The sequence below is a fragment of the Anas acuta genome, chromosome 13 (assembly GCF_963932015.1).
Source record: "Anas acuta chromosome 13, bAnaAcu1.1, whole genome shotgun sequence".
Classification (NCBI taxonomy): Eukaryota; Metazoa; Chordata; class Aves; order Anseriformes; family Anatidae; genus Anas; species Anas acuta.
In genome coordinates, this window is record NC_088991.1 from 13773281 (window position 1) to 13795015 (window position 21735).

General features: G+C 43.0%; 1 protein-coding gene across 2 annotated transcripts in view; it reads right to left on the bottom strand.

Annotated features, from left to right (window-relative positions):
- The window catches only part of GPC3 (glypican 3), a 144826-nt gene that overhangs the window by 117925 nt on the left and 5166 nt on the right, over positions 1-21735 (bottom strand). For both annotated transcript variants that reach the window (XM_068697025.1, XM_068697026.1), the window contains exon 2: positions 19310-19471. In XM_068697025.1, the coding sequence (XP_068553126.1) occupies positions 19310-19471 (162 nt within the window). The remainder of the gene's footprint in view (positions 1-19309; positions 19472-21735) is intronic.

A 21735-nucleotide genomic window follows, 5' to 3' on the forward strand; every position in this document is an offset into this window, starting at 1 on the left:
GAAAGTGCCAGCATATGACCTTACAGCTACCAATCCTATCTGCCCAAGACCCTGCTCACGATTCAAGAACAGATAGTGTTTCTCTTCCCTAAAGAAAATGCTCATGCAAAAACACTCTACCAAGACGGGCAGATCTAGCATTAGGAGAAGCAGAGAACTGCCTTTCAAGTCAGCATTTTCAAGTTTGAAAAATCTAGCATTTTCTGAAAAAGAAACCTCATAACCGCTGCCTTGCTAGTGACCACTCATCCTGGTGGCCCACAGCACAACCCTGCAAGCCTGGATAGTGCCCTCAGGGCAGCCACAAACACCCATAAAATATCCTGCTGCAGCAACACACCGCCAGCAGCAGATGAATGGTCCAGGTCTATCACTCTGCTCTGGAAAGCAAACAGCTTCCAAATACAGCTACAACTCATTTCTCCTACCACATCCACCGCACGAGGGGCTGCACCAAGCCCATCCTCCTCCCTGACCAAACTCACTCCCCACTGCTCTCACCTAGCACATGGGTTTGCTCAGACTCCCCAGCAGCCCATTTCAGAAACCCCAGTCCCTGCTGCAGTGTTTTGTGCTTCCTTTGCCAACTGCTGCTGGGCAGCTTTCAGCAAGCCCTGCACAGTTTAGGTACGCTGACCTCTCTGGGCTCCCAGCTTGCTGCTCCCCAGCCCCCAGCTGGTGCTAACTAGCTCTGGGTTACTGAGCTGCTCTCTTCATCTTACTGAATTCTCCATCAACACTGCACTTACTAACACCCCTCAATCTACTCTGCTGCCTTGCTTGTTAAATTGCTATTAAGTGATTAAAACAAGATTCTTGCCTACTCCCCAGGCACCACGTCAAAGACATGTTAAACTGCTTTTTAAAATTTTAATTATTTAGCTCTTGCAATCATATTACACAACCCTTATCATAATCATTCATTAACCTTTGGTTTTAAATAATTAGCAGGCCTCTACAGCTGCAACAGCATTACATCTGAGTTTGTGAAGTATGTTAAATGGCACAAAGGAAGACAACATTGCCCAGTAACTAAATTGGATGACAGAATGCAGAATGGACTATGCAGAATGGACTACACAAGTGGCAGAAAAGCAGTCAATGAGACTGCAGAGACACTTCCAGCCCACTGCCACAAGGCAGCTGGATGATGCCTCTGCCAGAAGTCAGAAGGAAAACACCTCTCCTTACTGCCTGCAGGGTTGTACGAGCCAGAGGCTGCATGCTGCCCAAAGGTATGGACCACATCCTCAGCTGGCGAAGTCAGCTTCAAAGTCAGTCACACAACAGATTATACCTTCATCTGCCAGAGAGCAAACACTTCAACTCTGAACTAAAGGAACAAACCCTTTACTATGAAAGCACTCAAGCAGGAACAAAGCACATTCCCCTTAAGGAGATGAAAGCTGCCTACAAAAGCAACCTGGTTATGAGCAGGACCAGTGGTGCACAAATAAAAGTACATTTCCATATTCTTGCAGCTGTAGCGACTAACTACATCTCAGCTGAAGCAGTGCAAACCTTCTACATACAGAGGACCTCTCAGCAGAAGCACTGTCAGAGTTGCTGAATGTATTCAATCGCAGCTATATTAATATGCATGGTGTTAGTCAGCAACCAGTACAGTCCCTGTTACTGTACCCCTACTACAGTCATGAATGTCTACTGTCTTTTCCTCCTCTGAGGAAGAAGCAGAGAAAGTAAACCTTACAGACTGACTCGTGCAACAGCAAGCACAGAAGAAAGAAGTCAGACGGCTGAGAACAGATGTAGTCCCCAACTGCTCTCCTTTAACTCTTACAGCTGGGCAACAGTGACCTAAAAAGTGCACATGCTGTAAGGTCCTGGGCAGGAAACCATTCCAGCACAGCATTCTCTGCATGCTTTTAGACTGAAGAACAACAAACACAATATAATAAATACACAAAACCACACAGATGTGCCTAAGACAACTAATATTTCCTGTAAAAGAGAGTTCAGCCCAATAGAACAGTCATCTCTATGCTACAAGGGTTTAAATACTTTATTCAAAACCTGACATAATACACTGCAAGACGGCACCATAATGTATAGGAAATGCAATTATGTAGTAAGGACAAGGCAACTGCATTTTGAAGGAGCAACTATGATTCAGCCTAAAATGTCATTGTTAGGAGGAAAATAAACAAACCATGAACACTTCATTTTACGCTATCAAGCATTTTGAAGTATTTGGGTGAACAGCACTGTACTAAGAAATGGACCGCTCACTTTCCCCATATAATTTAACAGGCAGACAAAAACATTAGAAAGACAAAAAGGGAGTTTTTATATTCTGATCATTTAAATTTTTATCTATATTAATAATCAAAAGCATCATAAGCAGTGAAAGAACTGTGTCAGATATCCATTTAATGACATGTATCCTTTTAAGTGCTCCTCATATCATTAGAAACAAGGCAAATTTTAATGGAATACTAATGGCCAAGCAAGCTCCAAGTATTCCCTTTCTCAGTTCATGTCATCAGCCCATGTTATAGTTCCATTTCTTCTTGAAGAAAGTTTGAAGAAATAGAAATTTGAATATACTTGCTGACTAATTAATCTTCTCCCATGTTCTATGTCTGAAAGGCTATCAGAAACATGGGCAACACTACTTATTTCTAGGCAAATTCTCCTTCCCTCCTTCTTTGCTGAAGTGTCAGAACAAGAGCTCTTCATTCACTTACCATTGTGCCCACTTCTCTGCTGCCACTTAGTTTATGCTCAGATTGCAAACCCCACAGACAGAGAGAGATTGAGAGAGAGAGAAAGAGAACCAGATGTACGAGCACCACTTCTGTTTATGTTTGCACCCTGACTGGGTGCAAACACTTGAATGTGTATTTATAACCCAATGCTACGTCACTGTCATTAGCACCACGTGCTGGTTACCCACCTGAGATTTCAGCAAGAACCTACATCACCTTCTCCTCAACTTCAAACAGAAGCTCCTTGATGAGCTCTTCCTTTACAAGCACAAAAAGAACGCCGACATTGAGAAGGTCAGAAAGGACCAACAGGACAGCCCGCTGGTATTTCACCTCCCCTTGTACTTTTTATTTTTTTTAATAAATCAGATCTCCAAAAGCGTTTAAGAAGTGCACAAAGCCCATCTGTTTTTCCCCTGCCTGCAACTCTTGCATGCAAGGAGCAGTATATGCTTTGCTGTACCAGATGCATTTGAGCATTAAGGAGTGAAGAAACAGAATACTGCTGAAGAGCAAAGAGAGTCATAGTCCGTTAACTGTAATTACAGGAAAGACTAATTTATGAAGCAGATAAACTTAGGTATATAAATTGCTCTATAGAATAAGTGCACAGAAGGTAATGCTTTCTGAAGAGTTTACATCGTTCCCTGATAATCAACGCTTAATTAGATCTTTTTACCTTAATGCAGACTTTCTCTCTTTAATGTTACTGTTGTCCTTTTTACCACCTCATCTGTTCCCCCAACATCAGTGGCTTTGTCCTCTGACAAAAGCCCACCATAAAAGACGACGTGCCAAGGTAATTAATTTTTCAGTAAAAGCCAAGTTGTTGTTTTCTCTAAAACATTTTACACTTCACGAAACGTCAGAAATGTCAGAGTACATAAGCAGAAACAGAATCAGAGATCTGCTTCCCTATTAATACCGCATGACCTCTTCAACCATCTCACTCTGGGAGAGGAAGACTGGGCGCTCCATGGAGAGCAAAGGAGGCAGCAAGCATGGCCAAGGAGGCAAGGGAAGACAGTGAGCAAGGTGGCGCCAACTGCTACATGAAGTATTAGCAACTGGCAGGTCATACATGTAAAAGAAAACATTAAGAAATAGCAGAGAAGCAAGTCCTTCTGCCTTAGAAGCTGGCTCTTCAGGAAAAAGGGGGCACACAGCCCAGAAGTCAGCAGGGAAGCAAGACTTGACCTCAGCCCCCACCCAGCCTTACATTCCTTCTCCAGTCTTGGTGCATGCAGTGGTGGCAACCTAAAACTTTATGCATCTATAAAATGAGGATGGAGGAACAGTGTTGCACATTGGCACCACCTGTATCACAGAGAGATCCTTCAGGATCCTCCCTTCGGTGCCCAAGACAAAGCAGAAGGGTCACCTTCAGAATAACACGTAGGACTCGTTTTCTGTCTATTTTTACCCTTGAGCTTAGCTGCTGCTGTTTTACTGCAACCTCAGCTCCAATACTTGCACAAACACTCCTCTTGGAGCCTTCAAATATATCACAATGAGTTATGTGCACTTTCAGACCTCTACAAAAAACACTTATGTGCAGGGAGGAGGAGATATATCTCTGCTTTCCCAGGACAGCCCTTGCAGAAAGGCTCAGAAACAACAGGCTTTGGCCTCAGGAAGACACCAACCCCACTTTCACAAGAGTTTTACGGTACTGAAGATCTAAAAGCTTGGGTCACCACCTGACTTCATCATTCTGTGTAGCTAATGGCTGGTTTTACTACCAAAACCTAGCATTAACACAGCACATAAGCTCCTCAGTATTAAGTCTCTCCATCCCAACCCAGAGTAACTCAAAACATAGTTTTGGTACAACTTAAAGCTTTGCACTTGCTGCCAGTGGCTTTTCCACTATTGCCCAGTGAATCATGATCCGCAATATTACAGATTTGGGCAATGTTTCATCCACAAGACAGTGGCATCGGGCTCAACTCAGGCTATTGCAGCATCCTCCCTGCAGCTCCTGAGACTGACACAGGCTCAGTTCTTGTTACACATAGAATCACATCATCTTTTTGTTTTCTTTCTTGTTCCAATTCTCTCCCTCTCCTCCAAACACATTAAGTAGTTTGGCAAATTAATATTTTTGGCAAATTCATAGTGTTTAGAGTCAAGTCCTTGATACAGGTGATCTCTTAACTATAAGACTAAGCTCTCTGGCTGGATTAGTCCCCAAAGAGTTTAAAAATTAGTATGGAAATGCCTTCCATGCAAGAATATCCACACATGCTTTAATTTGCTTAGCAATGCTGCAAGAGTCAGAGTAACATGAATAAAGAAGCATAACAGTTTATAGAAACAGAACAAAAATTTGCATTATGAGTTTGCATCGGCAAACAAGTAATAAATTCAGACTTCTGAAAGATTTGTTTTTGAGCGAGATTTGTTACATTTGTCTATTACCCAGACTGATTACAGGAAGGCAAACAGCTATATGGACACCTGAGAAGGTTTGCATGAACACAGTAGATATTGCTTACACAGATTTGGCTGTTAGGAACCGACATGTTCCTAACACTACATATACAGAGGATAAAAAGCCATCCAACATTCTGCAAGCAAATTTACTTTAACTACAGCTTTTGAGTCTCCTCCAAATCTCTGAATTAATGATCACACTACAGAATAGTGCAATAGCTTTCCACAATAGACATTTAGATTAAATATTATAACTGATTATAGGCAGAGCTGGTAGCCCTGCATATTACAGTTGCCTAATGCTTCTGATCTTTAGACCCTGTTTCCACTTACCTATAATTTTTCCAAGCTCTAACCACTGCAACTTTGTACAACTTGTCTGCCTCAGGCAAATTTTAATTTCAGCCAAAATGGTTCAGCTGCTTCCAAGAACGAGGAAGAGAAGATTTCTTTTCTTTTGCCCACAGTACAAAATCCTGGTGACCTTTTCTTTAATTAGCTGAAGCATTTCCCAAGCTTAGAAACCAAACTTGAATTTTGACAGGATTTTATGTGAGTCTGTAAACACGAACTTTTCTGTCACAGTTTAGAGGTTATGGTTGAGGTTGGGTTTTTTTCCCCTTTATCTCAAACAAATGTATCTAGATCCAATTCACTTGTGCTTTAAGAGGAGTGTGAAAGAAAGCTTGAAATTATTTTCAACTTTGAAATCTGCTGTTTAAAAGAGGGTCTGGATTTTTGTGCATTACTATTCCTTTTTGCTAACTTAAGAAAAGTTTAAGTATTGGAAGTTGGGCACAGCTCCTCCAGATAGATCCTTGCCTTGCCAGCTCCAGAAGTTGAAAGGTTTGGACTGCACAAAGCCAGCATGACAGAAGGAAGCTGTACCCAGAGCCAAGTCCGACATCTTGAATACCTATCACTACAAAGTGTTGAATGCAGTGTCTTTACTAGGCTCTTTCAGAATTTCAGTTTTTCCCATCTACGGACATACTGCTACTCAGTGTTGAACATCATGAAACAGCACAAAATTAAAGGAAAAGATTCATACACCATTGAAAATTTAAATAATTCTGTCCTTCAGCATTATTTGAAAATATTAAGAGCAAGGCATCAAACAGCAAGGAGAAAAAGTGACTCATTAATGGCCAATGTTTGTTCAGTGCCCTTACACAAGGGAAGAAAGCTTGCGGAAAAATACACATTATCCTATAATTAAAGGCTGTATTCTAAAGCACAGGACAGAAATAAATTGAGGTTGCACAAATTGCTTAGTTTGCTCACAATCTTCATAAACTTTTTCAACCTCAATAAAGTCCTTCTGATGTAGTTTTCTGAGTGCAATTTTGCGATCTAGCTGTTGGTGTGAGACGAATCTAGGAGGATCAATGTGCATCTGAAGAGGTTACTTTCTGCCAGCTCTGTAACTTCAAGATGCGTTTCAGGATCAAATATTTACTTACCAGTGAGTCTAATTATTTTTCATGCTTATGCCAGTGAAGCATCACAAGGTAGAGAAATAAATGGCTTTCAACCTCTCACCAATTCAAAGACTACCTTCTCATCTGATGTGAAGCGTTTGCTTTCATTTAATACTAGCAATGCAATGCACTTTGCAGTGCATCTTCAAGGTAAGAATCTATGCAACCTAGTAAAAATAATCTTATACTGTCCATTAGTTCAAGAAGTAGATTCTGAACCATGTCCCTTGGAAAGTGAACTCTTTCCCCAAAATGTCAAATGCACTGCTTGTTCTTTGCTGCTAGCAGAACATGACATACGGGGTTAACTAATATCATTTTCAGGCCATTATCTAAACAAACAGCCTACAAACAAGAAAAGAGAGGAGAAAAGCAGCTTGCTTATCACCCCCAGCTTTAAAGCTGCTGCAAATCCCAACCCACAAGTGCCACCTCTCTGCAAACATCTGGGCCTCCTTGCCCATCTGAAAAGCAGATGAGGAAAGCTACTCTGTATGGAAACATACCTTTAGCCTTTACAACTCATTCCCAAGGACAATGAAGGCTACATGAGCACGAGCACTCTACAAAGCAGACCCTCCCCCTCCCTCAAGACTACCCATTTAAATGCAGGCACTTTCTTAATTTATTACAACACCATATCACCCGACTTGCAATAAGCTATGACCTCCTGGTCACTGCATTATGTGCTTTCCCCCGGGTGCCAGTCAATGCACGAGGGATACATCTCAGCACTATCTTACGTTCCGGCCCCAGCAAGGAGCTGCCATAGGAATGCAGCACAGCTGGGCAGATGTGAACCTACGACAAAGCAGGGTTCCTGGGTTGTTCATCACCAAAGGCCTGCAAAGCCCTCCAGCATTCAGTCACCAGCATGTACCACAGCAACACCCCTCCAGCCTGGAGGCCAACTGTCCTCAATCCTGTTGTTCCCCTCATTTCTACAGAAGGCAAGCCCACCCCAGTCACCAAGCAGCCATACCACCATTTTGCAGGACCCCACGCAAGTATAACCATCCTGTCTCCTAAACTCACCTTAAATCAGCTCACTGTCTAATCCTGGGGACAGCCATCATTCACTCCCACAGATATTGTTCATTTTAAACACAGCATCCATGGCAGTGGTTTTGGTTTATCACCATGCTCTCCACAGGACACTCAGCAGAAGGCCACCCCCCAGCACTGGGCTCTTGCTGACCTCTGAGAGGAAAAAAGAGATAACACACATCTTCAACACTTCTTACTGATGCACTAATACTGGGAGCCAACTCCTCCTTACAACAAACAGTTATTAAAGGTATCATGAAAGAGACTCAGTATTTTCCTGGTCACTTGTTTATTTTTTTTAATACTTTTTTTTTCTTTAAAAATAGTATTTTCTACATAAGAAGATGCTCAACTGCAGGAGTGTTCACAAGCTGTATGTCCTAGCCCCTCTTCCATGGAGATGAGGGAAGCAATGCATTAGAACACAAATAAAAATCCTGCTCAGGCCATTTCAAAGACCTCCATCTACTTCTCACTAAGTACATAATAATTCCCAAAGGTTTCATAAGAAGGTCAATCCCAGCTGTGCAGCCGGACATCAGAGACCGAGCACTCCCTTGACAAACAACGGCATAAATAATCTTAAAAGCCTCATCCAGAGGGAAGCTGAGCACCTAAATTAGCCAGTGAAGAATCTGATGGTAGAAATGGTAATTCTTACCCTGCCATGATCTGCGCTGGCATAGTGTTTTCTTCTATTTGTAGTAGTATTTGTAATTTATTAGGCAATATTTAAGAACAGTTGATAGACCACCATCACAGGAGACTGAGGCAGACTGAAATAATCTTATAATTAAAAGGCAGTAAAAGGATGCATATCATTTCTATAATTCCTCAGAAATTCAGTAGCAATTTGATTTTACTTTTTTATGAGATAGATTCACGAGAATGCGTTGACCTGATTGGCTTAAACTAAAAGGAAAGGAAAGAATGTGAAAACTAATCTCCTCACATGGATTACTGGGTCTATTTGATTTCCTCTCCCTAAAAAAAAAGAACATTTTTCATTGCAATCATAATAGGAATTTGACCAATACAAATATGCTATATTACTACAATCTATTAGTCACCAATTCCTTCAAAAAAAGTGAATTCCAAAGCCATGAATTGTAATCCTAGATGGAGCCTTACTGTTCTCTACTGCTTTTAAAATTGCTTTTTTATGACATTCAATCATAGATTTTCTGACTTAAAGATAACAAATTTGGGAAGAGCTAATCAGCAACAGAATTCATTTACAATTGATCCACACTGCTGTTTGTTTTCCCTCTGAGATGAGGTTTGTTTTTTTAATCTTCACTTTCTAACCAGACTTGTGATTTTTTCCCCCCAGGCACGAATTTGGATCTTTTTTTCCCCGTTTGTTGTTGTTGTTTTTAATGTTAAATGTGCAGTGCTTCCTACATTTCACCTGTCAGAAAAGATGCATTGATTCACAGGTGCATCTTCATGGGAATGCATTTGCTTTCACATGGCAGTTGTCACTCATGCTCTGTGCAGCACCAACTGCCACACACAAGCCCAGCTGTCCAGCTCACAGCACAATGCTCACCCACCATTGTTACATGGGGAAAATATGCCCAAACCAGCATCACACCAAAAACATGCACAGAATGCAAGCTGGTGTGTGAACTGCAGCAGCTACAGATTCAGTCTAACCATTGCTAGATCCAGAACAAAAAGTTATTTAGATCACTGCATAACTATACCCTCAAGTATTTTCTTGTGCCTTTTTAGCATAAGATTTGAGCATGCCAAGACACTGCCATCCTGCCAACATCAATTCCAGGCACTATAGCTGTGCAGGGAAGAGTAAGGACAAAAAAGGGAAGGGAAGGAAAAAGTCATTTCACCATACTGTTCACTGATTCCTGTTGTAGTTTTGAACCGATCTATCTACAGTGCAAAACAGCTGAAAACACATAGGGCATGCTGCAACCAGCTCCCTAATTCATAGTGGAGCAACTGGAATTGATTGTTACTCTAGCCTTCAGTCCATACAATGACATCAGCACATAGGTAGCACAGAAGCTGCTATCAGCTGCAGTGTCATTAAGACTTTTGCATCAAGATGGTGAGCAGAAGTATTTTCCCTTTGTGAGGAAAAAAAAATATATATGTTAGGCCTATGCTTATCAGAAAGCTAAAAGGGTTTCATCTTCTTATTGGCTTTAAGAAAAAAACACCCTACCACAAAGAACACAACAGACCCTGACAGTAACTATTACTTTAGAAACCTAGAAATTAAGAATTTCAGCCCTGTTAGGCAAGTCTTTTTCTATGCATACACCCCAGGGCTTTCTCCCAGCCAGAATATTCCCAGGCGTGTTGATACAACCAGGCTTCCTTGAGGTGACAGCTGATTTGTGTGGGAATCTCCCCCAAATCTTCTACATAGTTAAAAAAAATAATAATAATATATGGATAATGAAAAAATGAGGCTGGAGACTCTTACTCTTCCAGCAACTCCAAGATGCAGTATTTTTAGAGGGAGATGAGACACAGGCCCCCTCCTGTTGCGCACAGAGATTTCCACCATGCAACTCAGTGCACAGAACAATATGGTCATCCTCCGACACCCACAGATCTGAAGCTGAAATTTCATTTTAAGACAAAAACAAGATGTTTTAAACACAGCTCAGTTCGCCACACTTGCCAGTCAATCATACTGCTCATGCTTGTATCTCTCAAATGCCACGTAAGTAGACAACCTTTGCTGTATGAATCTGTAAAGCTTCCACTCCAGAGAGAAAATGAGCTCTCAGCTCACCCTGCTTGGTGGAGCTGGGAAAGGACCACCACTGGGACAACACCTCTCTGAGGCACACCAAGTATCCACCAACACTCCATAAAACAACAGAAGATCCAGGAAGCTGCCAAAATAAAACCTACCTCAGGAAGAAACAACATCCATGCAGTGAGCAGCAAGGTCACCCAGGGCAATGGTGCTGCACCACACAGGACAGATACCTCCACTCCGAGTGTAACAGGAAGGAAGGGGGTTTCTAGGTAATATCTGCCCCAGACACACTGGTCTGAACTGGATGCAAATCCAGGGATACCTCTGCTGTTCATGCTAGATGTGTCTGCTTCATTTTCTAATGAGCAGAATTTACTATGAGTCTGTCACACTCACTTTTTTTGCTGCTTTTGATATTGGGATGAGTACAGAAAGGTGTGCCTCTTCTGTACTGAAGAAAAAAAGCCAATTTCAAGCTATTAGAGTTGAGTAGGGCAACATTAGACTAAAACACCCCTGTGATTTCGGAACTTCTGAAGATAAAGTCCAGAGCTTGAAAACTGGATTGTCTGTACCTCCAGTGCACCCAAAAATTACAGACTTCTACAGTGCAGATAATCCAGGGGGCACTGCTGACTACATACACGCATGTAGAAAGCTCTCATCTGCCCTATTTGAACAGTCTGCTGGTTTTCTTCTTTTTTTAAAAAAAGAAAAAAAACAGATTAATATACTTTCATAGTAAAATGAAAGATTATAAATCGCTGAAATTGATTTCACATCAGTGGTAAAGTCAAAGTGAGTAACACACCTGAGGTGACCCACTTCGCTAGAGGGAACGTGAAACCGCAGTGTATTGACAGTTTAATTGGCTCAGCAAGAGTTCATTTCCCTCAGATGAAATGCGCCATTGGCCGTTTTATCGTTATATCTTATTGCTCCGTTAAAAGTAAAGTAGATGACAATCTAGCAAAACGTTCTCTTTACAGAGACAGTCCCCTGCCTTTATTGCTGGGTGCAGGCTTCTTCCCCACTTCTCTCCCCAGAGTTTCCAAGCCAGCTTGTTTGCATTTTAAATGCTTTGTGCAGCAAGAACGCCTCGATTTATGCCTTCAGGCCAAGACACGGAAGATACCAGTATGCCTGTTTCTGTACTGGAATTACAAAGGGGAATAGATGACAATGGCACTGAGCAGCTCTACAAATACCACGTTCAAGGGTAACACCGCACTTGAAGATGTAATTTGACTACTTCATATCATTAGGAAGCATTTTGAGAATGCTAGTACTTGAACTGTCAGGAGAACTCCTAGCTCAAAATGTAATTAGAGAAGACAGCCCACCTTGTAGAAGCAGAAGGCTCAAAGGAACTTGTGAGCCCTCTCTGGTTATCTCACAACTCATGCTCCTGCAAGGTGGCACAGACAGAGGATCGCGTTTTGCAGCAGGGGTCCAGAAGCAGATGAGACAGGGTAGCACTATAGCATTGCACAATGCAGAAGCACATGAGGGAAGGAATACAGATGCAGAGTTGCAGGGGACACTTCAGGCACCTGGCAGCCAAGGCCTCTCCCGCAAAGATCCCAGCCAGATGCCTCCTTATGCCTCAGTAAGGGTCCCCTCCCCAAGGACAGGTTTCCTGACACACTGCAGTTTGTCATAAGAGCAGAGCATCAACCCCAAAGCACAGGTTTGTATTTTTTTTACTTCCCTAAATCATCACAAATTCCCTACAGTTGTACGCTTTGCAAGAGGGCCATATCTCCTACGGAACCAGAGCACCACAGACAAGAGGATCAGCCCAGCCAAGGAGCAGCCCCAAGGTGGGCAATGCCTCCCCTCCGTCAGAAGATGAACACCATCCCCTTACACAGCAGAAAAGCAGCAGCAGAGCTGGCAGAGGACAGTTCTCCAGTAACAGAATAAAGGCCCACAGGCATCCAGGAATTCCCACACAAACCCTATATTGGGGACCCCCAAGCCCAGACACCAAGTGCCAAGAACTGCTAAAGCAGCACGTAGGCAATTATATGAAAAGCCCCCGTTAACCTCCAAGCCTCATTTCACTGAAAAGAAGAAGAGTGTCAGCAGTATTTGATTGCAGGGGAATTAAAGAGAGGCAGGGCATGGGAAAGCTATCTCATACCACATGCAACTGCCCAGGTCCTCCACAGGCTGCACCCTTCCAGTCACATCTTAGGCTCCACACAAATGAGCTCCTCATGGGAGCAACCCCCACCCAGCACACCCAGAGCTGGCAAGCTGTGCACCAATGCTGTGGTGGCATTTAGCTCCAGATAGCAAGAGGAGAAAGAAAAAAAAAAAAGAAAAAACAAGCATCTCTCAAAATCTCCCTTCCCGGTACTGTGTGCTGTCATGCAATACTTCCAAACCCGTGGTTTATGCGGCTCAGGAGGGCAGTTTCATGCCCTAACTCCTGGATGATGGATTTTACAATTTGTTAAAGAAACTCATCAATCCTCAGCAGTCATTTTTAATGCCCAGAGCCTCCACAAACTTCTGCATTTTGCTGATCCCCTAATTTCAAATCATTTGAAACTGCTGTTACTATTACTGCTTTGCTCCTAAAGCTAAGCATTATAGCACACTTCAGACTTCTAGCTTCGTATGCTAGTGTAATAAACAGATTAACTGTGATTTATGAACAATAAGTTCTGGTTATTTGAAAGGAAACATTACCTCCATAGACCAATACTGACAACTGGAGATCTCATTATGCAGACAGCTCTTTCCTCTTTCCACCTACCTGTAATCACCAGTTCAGAACACTGTTATCAGCCAGGGAAACACATCACCGTAGTTTTCCACTACAAACTTTGGGCTTCCAAAGCATCTGGCAGGAACCGCTGCCAATGGCACAATATTGTCCTGAACTGACCCAGTGAGACTATTCCTATTTTAAATGAATGTTGAATTATTTTTTTTAAACACTGCACAACAAATCAAGAGATTTTTCAAAGCACGGAAATGTTACAGTAGCGATGTAAAGCAGGATGCATCAAGACCTCAGTTTGCAGAGGACTGAATAGGAACAGGAATTATGTGGTACAGAGATCTGTTTGTAATGCTTATTGACTCAAAGTCCAATTATAGTTTTAATATTCCCTCACAAAGATGCATTGATTCAAGTCCATTCTAAAATGTCAGCTTATTATTTTACAGACCCACAAGCAAAAGTTAGCATTTTCGCATGCACTTTTCACAACACACCTGCAGCTATTGAGCTGACCACCCCCTAACATCACATTTGACTAAGAATCTTTTTTTACTTTTATTAAACTATTCCAAATAAGACAAAAGCTCTGCTCAGCAGCAGTGGTACCAGTGGACCTTTCTAGGCGATTAACGTGCAATAGCTCCCACCACATAGCTGGTCTCTTCTCACCTAATTGATGCTGCACGCATCCTGGATTTACAAGTACAAGGCATAATTAGTAAAGATAAAAGTTGTTATATACTTAAACCTCTTTAAAAGAAGAAAAGAAATCTCAGCTCCCTCACCTTGACTCTAAAGTAGTAACAGCAGCTTGTGAAAAATGAAAAGCCTTGAAGGATTCGGAATAAGAAACTTGGAGAGACAATCGCTGATCTTTTATCTTCCAGACTTCAAGCAGAATCAAGTTCTTCAAAGAAAACCCAATAAAGCCCAGACATTTTCATCATAACAAAATAAATAATTCAGTCATACTTTAGAGAACTCCGACATTAGGATTGGCTATTTGATATATTTGTGGTTTAGGTGCCTCTAAACTGATTAAAGATAACCTGATAGAAGCTTGCAATGTCAGAATTGCCTTCATTCCTGACAGATATGAATGGATAGTGTAAATAACTATAAATAACCAAAATGGCTGCATTTATGCCTAATGGAGGATTTACAGCCTTCAGAGCTGCCTGGTAGCACTAAGAATTACAGCTCTGCCTTTATCCTCCTGCAGCACAAGAGGGGAGATGAATCGAAGTCCTCCTCACACCAGCTCCTCTGCCAGAACCACTAAGGGCTCAGCTCCAGAGGAAGGAGAAAAAAGAAGAAAAAAAAAAAAAAAGGATTCTCCTATAAATAAGAGAATACCATACAAACACAAGAAGGTTTACCCGTAGTGATTTGAGCAGCCTTCCCAGAAACTACTCTGAAACAGGCATCCCAAAAGCCCCTCAAGTCTCCGTAGCCCCTGCAAGCTCTCCTTGTGTATCCAACAGAGCTCTGTTTGGGTTCTAGTTCCCATTTTCAGAGGGTTACATACCTTGATAGGGAACAGAGCAAGTCTTAATACTGCAAGCTTTCGTCAAGGGGGATTCAACCGCAATATACTGGCCAATTTCCAGGCCAGGTAATTACACCCCCACGACCCCAGGTTCCCCTGCAGCCCACACACTGCCCCAGCAGCTCAGCAGCCCCACAGCCCAGAGCTGGGAGCTGCCACGTGCTGCCCCACAGGAGCTATTTCAGAAGGAGGTGGAAGCAAGCCCTGCACCCACATAAGCAGCAGGGAGGCTAGATTCAGAGTCAGAAACAGGCATTTGGGGAATGCCAGGATTTACACCACTGCTACCCTGCTGGCTCCAGCAACCTCACGATCACTGTAAGGAGATGGCAGAGCAGGCACCAACACGCTCTGACAACCCAGAGTCTGCACCATGCAGACAGGCCCCTCCAGTATTTGACTAGTACCAACAGAAGAGGCTGCAGAAGGACAACATGAGATCCTGCTGGTAGCTTATTTAAGCAATCATTTAAAATAATGAAAGCAACGTTCCCCATGAGCACACCGCATTACTCCCACAGAAGCAGTCCCTAGAAATAGGAGCGCTAACTGCTGTGTGTCACGCTTACTGGGTGGGGAAGATTACCAGCAAGTCCTACACAAAGCAATGGGTGCAGATGCTCCTCTTCCCTAGGGAGTCCTTCTGTGCTTAATAGTGCTGCATTCTTTACCTTTTTAAAGAGTACTTTTTCCCTTGGACACAGAGCTAGGAGGAGTATGTTATGAAAGCTGCATTTGAGCAGCTGATAGAGCTTTAATTTTCTGTTAACTATAGTGCAATAGTATCAATAAGCAGGATGAGAATTCAAGCAACCACTCAAAAGAAAATTCCCAAACTTTGGAAGTCAGTAGTATTTAGGGCTTTTTTGTCATTTTAATCATAAAATGGTGGCAGAGCCATAAATCCCTCCTCACCGAAAAGCCAAGATCTAAAGTCAGAGGATGTGGGAGAAAAGAATATTGTGGCACGGCTCTTGCTGTTTGCCACAGCAAGTTTGTAGCATTGACTCCCTAATTCGTCAGGATGAGAACCCCGGAGCAACACTAAATGTCATTTTCAGACAGTGACAAGAGCAAGTTCTGAGCCGATACAGCTCAGCTGCAGCTGCCATCAGCTGAGACCCTGAGCCGGGAAGCATGCACACATGCAAAGAGCAGCATGGTTACACTGCATGAAAGCAAGAAAAAAACCTGCCCACAGAGAAATCCTAGAGTAAGATTTAACTGCAGTCAAGGCAGCTACAATCAATTTTAACACTGTCAAACTCAGCAAGTTTCCAAAGGATTAAATCACTACGTAAATCATCTTCATAATTTTAAAAAATGCCTGTAAGATAAGACCAGGCGCTAATTGTACCATTTAAATTTAGTGAAGGAAAGGTTTTTTGTTGGGATTTTTTCCTTCTTAACTGCAATAAAGAGGAAGCCCAAGGGTCTAAAACTAATAATCTAATAAACTTTGCTAAGTGAACATTGTAACAGATAGGCCTGGATGAGATTTTCAGTAAATGCCAGACAATTTCCCTTGATCTTTATCAACAGAGATGCAGCTCTAGCTCCAGCAGGAAGAAATTAAATTTAGTGCAAAATAATAACATCTGGGTGAGATTTTGTTTGTCAGACTAGCAGTCCCTTTAGATACCAGGCTAAAAATATTAAAATGAACTCTGAAGGGTTTTACGTTTGTGTTTTTAATATGAGTGGCTGGGATAGGTTTCCATACCAACATATTACTCAGCTCTAGATAGCGGTGCAATTACCCATCCTCAGCGCAGGATGATCCCCCACAGACACTGGGGTCCAACGCTCCACAAGACACGCCAAGAGCTTTCTCCCCACCACAGCACAGCCAGGAGAGGTGGCACGGCTTGGAGCTATCCCATTCTTTGGGATGCATCCCCAATCCTGAAGTCACAGGATATGCACAGGTCTGTCCCAAATGTCAAGCAGAGCCACCACCTGGGAGCAAGACACACAAGGGATGTTTAAGGGCCCCAGGGGCTCACAAATGCCTCTTTCCTGAGTGCTCCAGCATCCCCCCATTGCTGAAAACAGCCCTGCACAGTCCAAGACAGCATGCAACCCCTGCTGGGCAAGTACAAAAGGAAGTTTTCTAGCCTGCAACCAGGTGTTCTTGACACCCACCTTGGTAAAGGGGGAGAAAGCAAAGAGCACATGGGCAGAAGTCTGTCATGTCCTACCGCATTGCCAGGTCCCTTAGCAATGTCCTAAGACCCATCCCATGCCATGAGCAGTGCCACGAAACATGAAATCTGACTGCCATACGTTGGGTCCAGAATATTTCTAAAGCTGAAACAGCCTCTGGCACAGCTGTCAAAGTACAAACAAGCAGCAAAAGATTCACCTATAAAAAAAAGAAAGCATTCTACAGACTTCAAGCCTCTACATTTAGAAGACGAAAGTACTCAATTGTAAGAGCCTAATGAATAGTCCCTTTCCAAATCCCAAACATTTGATACGATGTAATTGAAGTGAGCACAAGGGTTACAATTAAAAATTCTTCTTCTACAGTGGAATTACAAAATGTATTTTTATTAGTCATGATCTTCTTATTAGCAGAAGCGGTCAGAAATTCTTCAACTAAATGCTTTTCCCCAACCCCAGCAAAAAGAATGGCAATTCAGCAAAACAAGGCTTTTCAGATTAACATCAGCTTCAAAGCCCCTGCACAGGGACAGGACTTTCATGGCCAGGAATCACAGTAAATAATAATAAAAACCAAAGCAAGGAATTCAGCTCTTTTAAAAAGAAGCAGAAAGTTCAGAGGAACAGCACAACCTATATAACAGAGTATCATTCTTACACACAAAAAAAGCCTCAAAAGTTGCAATGTATGTCAAGTGGTAGAGGAGGGGGTAGAGGCTTTCTATTCTAGACAACTTACCCCCTATTTCTGAAACTAGTCTACATTTCCAGTGTCTAGGAAACCAACCTCTCATTAGTTTTACCCCATCCTGTTTAGCAGAATTGAAATTTAATAGTCATTATGTTAAGAAGAACTGAAAAAAAAAAAAATGCTGTTACCTCCTCAGCAATTTATTTGATCTTATGTTGAAAGAAACACAACACAACAGACTGCACCAGTCAGGCATGGACCAGAACAGAGCTTTGCCATGATGCCACAGACTTAGCAGCCTCTGGGTCTTGCTGTTGGTGAGGTATGAATAAAATTAAGTCAGATTATCCTACAAAAACATCAGCATGAAGGAAAAAAACACTTGATTGCTTGTGTCTTTTTTTAAATATAAGTAAAAATGCTATTAATATAGAGTGACAGAATCCCAATAGGAGGGCACTCAACAAACAAGCAATCATTTTACTGCACATTAACCATGGGTGGAATAAGTTTTGCTTGAGTAAAGGCCACAAAAATGATTACAGATTTAAGTAATACAAACTGGCATGTATCCAGAATAGAAAATACTTGTTAAAGGTCAGTTTTGCTAAAAAGACAATACATCACCTTACTGTTAGGAGAAGAGAGGTGCTACTATACAACATGGCATGAGGTTACCAAGTGCTTAAACAGCCCATGTCAAACACAACAAACCACACTTGTGAACATGGCAATCTCTTCCCCTTCACATGGAATAACCTTTTTTTTTTTTTTTGTGGCAGAGACCAATTAAGAAATACACAGTTTAGATGCTTACCAGGCATTACAGTGGGGTTAGAACCAGATGACATTACTGCAACATGGTAGAATCTGCAACTGCCAGAATCCTGCAAGATGGTACTTGCGCAGATTGTTTAATTCTTCTAGAAGTGTGTTTCCATTTATTTTTAAGTTTGCATACGAAGTGGCTTGGTCTTCAGTTTTACACTTGCTGTTTCAACTACAGGAATGTTTAGGACAAGCTCTGTAGAGCTGCCATACACCAAAACAGGTGTATTATTTATTGATAAAGGCAAGCTCTTTCATGTGCAGCAATGCCCACACCACAGCTTTGTCTTTTCAGAGGGGAAGGGGGTGGGTATACCTACACGGGACAGTCCTCCAGCAGCGCTGCCACTGCCCCCCTGGAGCAGCCCCTAGCAGAGAGAGAACCCAAACATCTCTCTCGTGGTGAAAGCACTTCAAAACCACACTGTGAGCGGTTTTACCTCTGCCTGGAGGATGTGGCTCAGGATACAGGACAGAGGAAACAGGCAGTATGCACAAACCTTGGGGAAGGTGGAAGAGGAGCATAGGACGTGCTCCCAATAAGTCAATGGACTGCAACCAAGAGCAAAGGCTTTCACAGGCAGTAGCTTTGGCTCTGGGCTAGTGCTCAGCCACATGCCTGGGGATCCAAGCAGGCACAGGCAAGAAGGGCACTGGAACAAACCTCAGGCAGCACAGAACCAAAATATAAATCTGTTTCCTTATAAGATGAGAAAGGCAAATCATTCCTGAAGATGAGGAAGAGATTTATTTTTTTTAACTTATAAGTATACATAATATATATACAAAAAATAAAAATGAAGGGAAGACTTTCAGCCACGTGGGCTTCTGATTGCCAAGTGCTCAGGAAGAGGAGCAGAACTGCCTTCTCCTTCTGCACGTCTGGACCACCCCCAAGCACTCACCTTGGAAGACGGCAGCATTCTGGATGACAAGGAATTTCAGCTCCATGCTGGCAGACTGCAGGAGCTGCTCCATGTTCAGACGGGCTGCTGCCTGGTACTTCTCTTCCATCTTCCTCGAGCAGCACGTGGAGCCCTTTGGGATACATACTTGCAGATCTGATCCTAGAGACACAAACAAGTGTAAAAAACTTGCATGAGGAGGTAGAATTGTTGCAAGCATAGAGGAAACCTACTCCATGCATTGGTATCACTGCAATTACTGTTTGGGCAAGCTGATGACATTTCTGGAATTTGTCCTGAGCAAGCAGCTCAGCCAAAGGAGAGGACTGATAAGGGAGAGCCAGGATTGCTGAGCAATAGCTCCCGAGAGCTCGCTACACACACATGCCAACACGATGCTTGCTTTAGCTCCCATGTTCTCCATCCCCAGGTGTGCTGGTGCTGAGCCGAGCAATACAGAGCATTGCCCTGCTGCCTCCCATGTGCCCGGTAGTGCGTTGGCAAGGAGCTGCAGGCAGCCAGAAAAGATGGTGTGGTAGATGGAAAAAGGGACCAGGGTTTGAAGCTGATTACAATGAATAGAGCAATACGTGTAGCCCAACATACAGACTGTGCTTGCAATTTGCAGAGACTTTAACCAGCCAGCTGAAGACAAGTAACTGTATTATTTCCCTTTGATCTCCATCCTTTTGCATGTACAGCACTACTAGTAACAATAGGGAGCCACAAGAATAATGATTTGCTTTGCTTTTTTTAGTACAGACTTTTAAGGTATATGCAGCTGAGTCCTCTCACCAGTTTCCCTATCCAATCCTTCCTCCACTGCAAAAGGCAAAGCCCAAGGCTCACCGCTTCACTTTTCCCAGTCCCGTTGCAGAGGGACAGACCCTGAGGCACACGCTGAGCCCTGAAACAGGCAGATGTGCAACTGCACGGCCATATGGGCAGCTCCTCTGTCCAGCCACCAGCACTGAACCTTCAAGAGGACCTTTGCTTGCTCTTGCATCTCAAGCTGTGCCTCAAGGCACTGGTCAGCAGTGTTAAACCTTAGTTTTTGACATTCCCAAAAGCCTTCCCAAAGCTGTCACTCCTGGAGGTAGGAAGAAAGATTAGTTTACATTTCAGGAAGAGTTGCTGCCTAATAGGGCATAAATAACATCTAGGGAAAAAAAAAATAATCATCCTTTTGGTTCAGACACCAAGAGAAGATGAAGCAGGTGAGCTGTCAGAGCAGCAACAAAAAGTCACATTCTCAATCAACTTTCAGTAGTAAACTGTGGTCCTGCAAACACAAACAGGGCAGCAAGCACTTATCAGAGCAAATAGCCTTCATCGTGCAAAAACACATTTAATTTGATGATGCTATTATAAAGCCAGACAGTAAGCAACAGCACCATTAAAACACCAAGACACAACTATCTAGGGCCAGATAGCAGCAAGAACCTTTCATTTCACAGTCATTGCCATCTAAATTGTAGCATGCTCCAGGCATATCAGAGCAGCTCCCATTAGGCTCAGCACTGACCAAAAATGGGGTTAGGAAACCATCGCCAAACCAAGTGACAGACAGCCCAGATGGGGCTGAATGCTCCATGCACACCTCAGCTCTTGCTCTGTCCTCCCCATTGCTACAGATTTTCTTCCTTAATAGAAGGCAGTTGAGCAAGTTCAGCAATTTACATCTTTGCTCTGGGAGGATTATGCATCCTTCCAGGTTTCCTTCTCCTTCCTACCTTAAGAGTCTTTTACCACATTCTCTCTAATTACTATAAAGTGTCAAAAGTCACTTTTCTAAGTGTACTTTAGAAGAACAGGATTAATATTAATGTCAGTTCAATCGTGTACCTCCTGAAGAAGAGTCATGCACAGTGCCTGAAGAAGAGTCATGCACAGTTCAGAAACACTGTGACCAGCAGGGCTAGGGAGGTGATCGTCCCCCTGTACTCGGCTCTGGTGAGGCCGCACCTCGAGTACTGTGTTCAGTTTTGGGCCCCTCGCTACAAGAAGGACATCGAGGTGCTTGAGCGGGTCCAAAGAAGGGCGACGAAGCTGGTGAGGGGCCTGGAGAGCAAGTCCTACGAGGAGCGGCTGAAGGAGCTGGGCTTGTTCAGCCTAGAGAAGAGGAGGCTCAGGGGTGACCTTATTGCTCTGTATAAGTACATTAAAGGAGGCTGTAGCGAGGTGGGGGTTGGCCTGTTCTCCCATGTGCCTGGTGACAGGACGAGGGGGAATGGGCTAAAGTTACGCCAGGGGAGTTTTAGGTTAGATGTTAGGAAGAATTTCTTTACTGAAAGGGTTGTGAGGCATTGGAACGGGCTGCCCAGGGAGGTGGTGGAGTCACCATCCCTGGAAGTCTTCAAAAGACGTTTAGATGTAGAGCTTAGGGATATGGTTTAGTGGGGACTGTTAGTTTTAGGTCAGAGGTT